Here is an 8,532-nt window from a genome sequence, read left to right on the forward strand (position 1 = left end):
CCCTAGGCCAAAGATCAAAGCCTAAGGGAACCACCTGTCCTCCGGTACCAAATTTCAACATAATCTATCTATTTGTCTCACAAGCTGACTCTGGCCAATACTTAGCCAATTTTGCTACTTGTCAAGCTCCTATTTCCTTGCGTTGTTCAATGAGGAATTAGGCCCCTATTTAATAGGAATTTTCTGCCATTGGATTGCGCAGTTCCTTTAGGCTCTTCTTCTAACTGCATGCACCATCTGTACAATTCAGATAATTATACAGCTAATAGTACACTGCCCTTGAACTCCAATCCGAATTGGGTAATCTGACATGCATGAGTTATTTATGATTGAATTATCAGTTAATTGGTTGAACACATGAAGCAACACCCCATAGTTAGAGCTTCGACTAGTCCCTCGAACAGTTGGAACTAGTTTAACTAATTTTAACTCAGTTAAACTAAATTAATTAGTTACTACTCAAAATAAACTCAACCAAGGCTCCTCTAAAGTAGGAGACACTATATATGACTCAAGTTAGACCCTCATCTCGAATTAATTGAACCAACTACGTGAAATTAACTTAGTTAACTCGTACCTCCCGATCGGGATGAGGAAACATGGCGGTGATAAAGGCAGGAGCATTTATCATAAGGACAGGAAAGTTGGAGGTGACCGTAGGGATCAGGCTACCTTCCCAACAAACGAAATGAGTATTCGGTCAGATCAAGGTTCAAGTGGCAGAGGTGGGAAAGGTGGTATGCAACTGATTAGGAGAAATGGCGGTGGTAATGGGAGGGAGAAAAGGACAGTGACGAAGCATAATATGAAGGTGGTGGGGGGTAAAGGAAAGGATAATGCGGACAGAGTGAAGGAGGAACGGATCGAGGAGCAGGGCGGAAACATTACCAGGGTGAGCGAGCTTGGGTATGTGCATACTGCTTTCTCCACCTTACTTGTTTCAAATTTTATCAGTAGAATGGATAACAGGCAGTCTTGGGAGGATATGGAGGCTGATAAGAGTCTAAGGAAGCTGGGCCGGTCCCATGTTTCTCACGGTGAGGGTCACCCGGAGGGGTCCCAGGGTGGGTACCCTGAAGATAAAAGAATTTGCAGTCGGGGGCAAGGGCTGAGAAGTAATGCGGGCAACCAAAGTGCGACTCCCATGGTTGGTACAAAGGGGAAGATAGGTAGCGGAGAGTCGACGATAGACCCCTTAACCTTGTATCTGACTCGCATGACAGAGGGAGTTCTGCATCTCTTGAACTCGGGGAATGTTTATCAGGACCTGAGTAAAAAAACGGAAGGGGAGTGTAGTAGGAGTAAGGAAATCTCCAAAAGTCAAGTGGATAGCGATGAAGCGGATGAAAATGTTGTCAAACTAACACCCGTGATTGATATCTGTGAACAGGAGAAGATAGAAGATAGAATGGCTCGGCAAGGTCGAAGGCGTGGTCGCGGAGGCAGAGGTCGTCCGAAGCAAAGCATCCAGGGTGACAGAACTGTGGAAGAACCAAGGGACCAGCGCAGAGGAAGGCAGTCAGCCCAGACTGCGGCCCAAGAGGCAGCCCGCGCTTATCAAGAAGACACTGACGAAGACATTCGTCGTATAATCCAAAACCTGGAATCCAGAGTCATGGAAGAACAGTCGGGTTCGGAAACTGAAGAGTGGGCTGCTATGGTTAGTGACCCAGGTTACACAAGGGGCAGACAGACTCTCTATCAGCGGTCTCTGCACATTTATTGGATTCTGAAGAGCCTTTTGGCTAAGGCACTGGAACAAGTTGCTAAAGAAATGGCTGACATCGCCAATGGATTGCCAAACCTACAGAAGGAAATGAAAAATTTCCAAGTCATTATGATAAACCAGAACAATAAGCTGGAGGAGATGTCCCAGACTTTATCCAAGATGGCTGGCCTGCTCCCAAGCCAGGAAGATCATGCGAATCTCCCTATGGAAACTGACAAGGAGAATGGAACCAGAAAGGCCTGATGCTGTGGACGAGATGCTGGAGGTTTTTTGTTTCTCTACCTGTATAGTCTTATGTTAAATAGAAGCTTAATAGGTAATTTTAGTTGCTTGGTATATATAGCCAGTATGGACAGAATTATCAAATTTTGGTTTTGGAATGCCTATAGTAAACTTCGGTGGCCAACAGACCTGGTTTCCCCTCGGGGCAGGTTGAGGCCGCCACAACAGTGTATCTGGTCTTTATGTTCAGTTTGGATAGAATGAATGGAACTACCTTACTTACAAAAAAAAAAAACTTAGTTAACTCGTACAAGTTGTCGTGTGATGTGGACTTACAATTTTTCTCCTAATTTAATTCAAGGACAAAATTAATTTAGGAATTTATTGTTGCATTTTCAACAAATAGTCTCACAAAAAGGGGTAATTAACAATCATGCAGCCCTACACACTCAAAATATAGAAACCCTAGGGGGAATTCCTTCTCATTAATATTAAATGCTCATAATACAGAGTTTAAAGAGTATAAACCTAACAACTTCAAACTCAAATCTTACTTGGCTCTTAGTAACCTATTTGCTCCTTGCAATAAAATTGGCTAAAAACCAACTCTAACTATTTATTACTGAACTATTCATCTCTCTGCCAGTGAATTCAACTAAACTTGTGTTACTTTAGATCCGTGTCCAATAGTTCAACTCCATCAATGTCCAACAATTCAACTCCTTCTATCTCACACATGTTGTTTCAACTTCCATCAATATTGATTTATCCTTAGTATCTCCATTTGTAATGTTTCCTTCTATGCATTTTTTGTACGTGTTCTTCTCCAACTTTAATTCATGCACCTCCGTGTTGCTCTATCTACATTTGTGCTTGATGGACTTGGCTCTCATCTAAGTGTTCTTGTGTGGCCACATGCCTTCTCATCCTAACTTGTCTAATAGCTCTAGTGCCCTTTTCTCCTCTTAATCAAAATTGTGTGATAGCTCTTTACCCTTCAAACTATACACTACTATATACTTTTATGCAAACTTGCTCTATCACATCCATGTTATTATTTCTCTATTCCTTCCATCTATGTTTCTTTTCTGACCATAGTTCGTCTCCTTCTAGTGCATGCTCATGCATAAACATATTAGAATAACTCTAGAATCAAAACATTAATAACCACCTTAAAAATATGTAGTTATTATTCTTAACCAAACAAAGCCCCTTGTCAAAACTAACTCATATAAATATAGTTGTCAAACTCAATATTCAAGCTTCCCTCCCCTTTCTATCAAAAATGTAAACAACAATTCTCAACATCCTTTCAAACTAATGTGACCCATTTAACAACAATTCAAGTTAAAAAAAAACTAGACTATAAAATTTTCCTATAAAAGACTTAGACTATAAAATTTTCCTCCAAAAAAACCTAGCATGAATAGTATATTTACTGGATGTCTTTGTATGGGGACTTGTGAAATTATTGGTCCCTCTTCACAAACCCACCTTACAAGGTTTCATAAGTTGATCCTTATCATTTTTGGAATTGGAAATTTCTCTTAACTTATTAGCAACGTTCTAGAAATAGATAAAAAAAATAACTAAACAAATTGGTAAAAAAAGTGTGGATATAGGAATACTCATAGCTTTATCTATTTAAACTGAATTTAATAGCATGAACTTTTGTCATAATTTGGGAGAGGCATTATTTAGTTGACTGCCTAGCTCCTCTGACCTGCACCATTAAACCTTAAATTAAAATCTCGAAAATATTCTAGAACTATGATAAGTTTCAACTTGTGTAATGTCTCAAAAATAGAAAAGCTCCTCTATCCTGCACTATTAAATCTTCAATTAAAATCTGGAAACTATTTGATAAATATATGATGTAAGTTTTTATATGGTCCACTAGGCTCATAAAATATTGGGAAAGTGTTTGAATGTCTAATTGAATCATTTTCATGAGTGTTTTGAGATGTTTTACTACATGCTGCAGCTGTGGCCCCTGTTCAAGACTGTTACCCCACATCTCCTGTCAATGATTTAACGTTAAAAGCCATTCATTAATACACAGCTACAAAAGGCATCAAAACAGATCCCATCCATATCTTTCCATCCTTCTCTTCAACCTCACTCACTCCTCTCACAACCTTTCCCTCACTGTCCTCCAAAATTTCAACAAGTTCTCCATCTGGACTGTACTTCACAATTGATCCATGAAGCCTTCCTCCAATAAAAGCAGAATATTGGTACTTCGCCGGTATGGGTAGCTTCAGAATGGCTTTTCTGACTCCAGGATACAGACCAAGTAAATGAGAGTACAGATTATGGCGGCAGTGGAGGGCAACCCAAAATTCTCCTTTATCATTAGTCCTCACATTGTCAGGATGACCTGGCAAAATTACAAAGATGTCTGTTGTGCCTGCTTTGGGGCCTTTCAACCAATGCCTTTTCAATCTGCATATCAAATATGTTTCAGGAATGATACCCCTCTTCAGAAATGTATTCAGTCCAGAAACTGAATGCAACTACACATTGGCTACCACACAAAAGAACTAGTTACAAATAAATCACGAAAGCACTAAATAATAACTAACCTTCCAACACAAGTGTCACTGAAGACAAAAAAGGATCCATCTTTACTCAGAGACAGCCCATTTGGAAGCTGAATATTACTCAGCAGCAGGCTAGCTTCTTTGGTTTGTGGGTTGTATTTTAACACTCTACCTGAAGGTTCTGCTGAAAAAGCCAACTGAATGAAGTTCCTGATACACATAAAACTACAGGTTTCAGAGACAGCAATTAATAAAAATATAACTACCACTGCAAAATAACTGGAATGGTAGATATGTAACCAGGATTATGAGATACACCTTTCTACAGTCTGAATACATACCTGGTTTTTCATACCAAACAGGTAACCAAGGATTAACCCATAACTAGTAAATAAGATTCATTCTTTCTTTCTTGGCAATCATTTGTACAGTCATGCATTGTAATGTTATGATTTTACTATCATCCAAGGACCTCAACTTCACTAACACTTGATTAGGTGATTCCCTCCTGAAAATTCTCAAGGTTTACTTCAAGTTGCATGTGCTGATGAACTTAGTGACAGACTATGACACAAATTTTAAGCTTTATTTATTTACTTATGTTGCTGCATAATCACTGAAGTGCAATTCCAAATTATTTGTATGCTTGTACTTTTTTATAAACCATATCATTTCTACCCACTTGTAACAAGTCATATGAGAAAGAAAGTCAAGCACATCCAAAGGTGAGGTTTGGGTGCCTCAGCATTAGAGTTCAGACAGGAACCTTTACACAGTTTTAATGTGAATAGTTTGCGATGTATTAGAAAGAAGAAATAGTTTGTAATTTATTTTAATTAACAAAAATTAAATTTTATATCTAACAATTTGTATCATGCATTACTTAGATTAAGAGTAATCTTAAAAATAGATCTCCAGATACAACTTAAAAGAAATACTTTAATCGTAGTAAAAGTGGAGAGACACAGAAAGAGAGAGCAAGCTCAGGCAACTGGGAAAAAGACATTTCCAAACAATCCATAAAGCAAGCTCAGGCAACTGGGAAAAAGACATTTCCAAGCAATCCATAGTCCTTTACAGGGATCTGTATAGTTTCTATAACATACAGAACAGTTCCATACAGTCCATTATCAGATTTTAGATGTTAGAGTAAAAGTTTTGTATTACTCAAAATCTGAGATACATGATTTTTCCAAATTGCTCAGTGAGGATTTTGGATTTTGCATCTCTTGGAAATACTACTACAGTTTAAACATTATACAAACAAACATTATACAAACAGAAATCAAGATTATCATAAAAGATTATTTTATTATTTTTAATTTTATTTTATTTTTATTTTTATGTAATTTGACCAAATCAAAATATTTAATAAAACAAAGACACTATAATATAACACCTCTCCCATATTATAAATAATGAATATATATCCAACTCAAAAAATTAATTATCTCATAAATAATAAAATACTCTAAAAGAATTTATCACAAAATATTATATTACAAAACTAAAAAAATATAAATTAATTTTTTTTAATACAAAATTTAATTAAACTGGAAAAATATAAATTAATTTCTTTTTTATAATACGAAATTAAATTAATTAAAGAATAAATAACTAAAAAATATATCAAAAAATGTTACAGCATCTAAAAAACATTAAACTAATTCAAATTTATCTTTAATTCGGATTCGGTAAATATTTAAAAGAACCAAATTTATTAATACCTAAATTTTTTAATAATAAAGTATTAATATATAATTTACACTTAAATATTTACCATTCACCTTTCTAACCTAGTCTCCTGGTCAATCTCGCTACAAATTGACATGGTCTATGGAGAATTGAAAGGTGTTTGTGGTTGTATATGAAACAGCCAAATTGAGTATATGTTAAGTCTTATTGAGGCAGACATTACTCAGACTTGCAGAGCTTATCTGACTGACTTACTTTGTACTTACAATGGCAAACTTACATAGGATGGCAGATGGTAAAGCTTAATCAAGAAACAGAGTCCTAATCAGATGGTAAACCTTAATCAAGAAACAGAGCCCTAATGATCAGGTTTTGAATGGTGAAGAGTCTTTAAATTTTACAAAATAATAAATATTATTTACTAAATAAGAATGAAGCAGATTTTACTGTGTTAAGAGAGTTTTTTACCAAATCCCATGACAATGGTGCAGATTTCACTGTGCTAGGAGAGGCATTCCAGAGAAATGGAACAGATTTTACCATATTAGAAGAGGCATCCCATGGGAATGGAGTAGATTTTACCATATTATGAAAGTCAAAATTTGATAACACTGTCATTACACTCAGGGTAATGGCAGCATAGTCATTTAACCAAAGAATCTAACGAATATAAGCACGATTGATTTTTTTGACCTCACTTATATCTATAAAATTCCTGAATATTTTCAAAATCAGCTATAGACTTAAGAATGCCCTAAACTAAAAATACAACTGGTTTAATAGCAAGCCTTACCTTCTCTGATAAACAACACTGCTGTCTGTAAAATACACAATCCCCTCCTCATCTATGTCAAGGTCGTTAGTGAACTTCAAAGGGATGCCCTCTACTTCACTGACAAGGCGGGTGGCCTGCCCTCCCTGAGGTCCAACGACAAGCAGCCCAAAATAAGCATCTGCAATATACAGATCACCCGTGCGTTTGTTGAACCGAAGGCCCAGGGGCCGACCGCATATATGCTCGTACTTGATGTTAGCCATGGGGTTGACCCCAGGCTTGCAGAGCTCCTCAGACCTGTATTATTAATAATAAAAAAATTAGTAATAAATAGTATATTCTACCGATTAGTAACGATAAGGTTTAAAAAGATGTGTTTTTTTGCTTTAAAAAAAATAAAAATTGTAAATTCAAATTCAAAAATAAGAAATAAAACATATATAAATCCCAAATAATAATAATCAAATGAAGAAATAAATTTGTAACCTAATTAAATTTCACAAATCTCTGTATATACCCTACTCTCCATTGATGATCCCCATGTTATAAAATATGTAAACCATGACATTTAGGAAACTGGAAAACTGGATTGCTACCTGTTGGGTGATGTGACAGCGAATTCCAACCATTGATGACCATTCCAGAACATGACCCGGCCATCGGCTACACCAGTGTAAGGTCCTCTGCCCTGAGGATCGAAGGCGATGCTCTCTGGTCCCTGGACTTCGTTCAAGAACTTGATCTCAGACTTCTGAAGTCTGTTTTGCTCGTCCCTGGCCTGAGGAAGCTGCGACCATGGCGGGGATTCGACTGCATATGGTTTAAAGTCGGGGAAACGGGCAATGGGGCTCAGTTGAAATGGGTCTGTGCCCACATATATTGCAAGCCCCAGCAATGCAACAACAAATATCGTTCTCGTCCCGAAGGATTCTGCCATTGTTTCACTTGCCCCACTGCTCGCCATTGTTCTGGGGTGGAGCTCAATGATATAGGTAGTTTTAAATTTAATAATGATATGACCGGCCAGGTAGCTTTTAAATTTAATTGAAAAACGTTTTGGTAGGGAAGGTGTAGAAGTCAGAAGTCTTGAATTTTGGTTGCAGGGAGAAGATGAGCAGGTGCAGAATTCTTCACCTTCCGGTCATATCTGTCCATTTTCCACTGTAATCTCTCGAGGCTGATCAGGGATTGGTTTGAATTTGTTTAGGAATTTAAATAACAATAATTATCTAAGTTTGTTGGACTTTAAATTCTAACTGATCAGGAGTTGGTTTGAATTGGTTGAAGAATTAAAAAAACAATAATTTTCTAAGTTCGTGGGACTTTAAACCATAGCTACCGAATTGAAATTCTAACCGCTACCCAATTTAAATTCTAACGGTTGGATTAGATATCGAAAAGTCGACATAATTTTGCTTGGCAGAACGAAAATTTGACATAATTTTTTTAATAATGCTGAATCCATTTTTATTCTCAAAAAAAACGATTCAAACCCTATCAAAATTAAATTTCTTTAAAAAAATTAACCAAATTTAAACAATAATATTATCAAAATTATAACCTCCCTA

General features: G+C 36.6%; 1 protein-coding gene across 1 annotated transcript; it reads right to left on the reverse strand.

Moving 5' to 3' along the window:
• Positions 1-3,861: 3,861 nt before the first annotated feature.
• On the reverse strand, positions 3,862-7,970 carry LOC149192475 (protein STRICTOSIDINE SYNTHASE-LIKE 3-like). The gene is made up of 4 exons (XM_089404622.1): positions 7,561-7,970; positions 6,983-7,261; positions 4,537-4,704; positions 3,862-4,396 (listed from the first exon to the last, which is right to left on the reverse strand). Exons 1-4 carry the CDS (start codon positions 7,926-7,928, stop codon positions 4,003-4,005), a joined length of 1,209 nt encoding a protein of 402 aa, XP_089260748.1. The 5' UTR covers positions 7,929-7,970; the 3' UTR covers positions 3,862-4,002.
• Between the last annotated feature and the right edge of the window lie 562 nt (positions 7,971-8,532).

The sequence above is a fragment of the Pinus tabuliformis genome, chromosome 2_2, assembly GCF_031772625.1.
Source record: "Pinus tabuliformis cultivar Carrire ecotype Pingquan chromosome 2_2, CPIR1, whole genome shotgun sequence".
Classification (NCBI taxonomy): Eukaryota; Viridiplantae; Streptophyta; class Pinopsida; order Pinales; family Pinaceae; genus Pinus; species Pinus tabuliformis.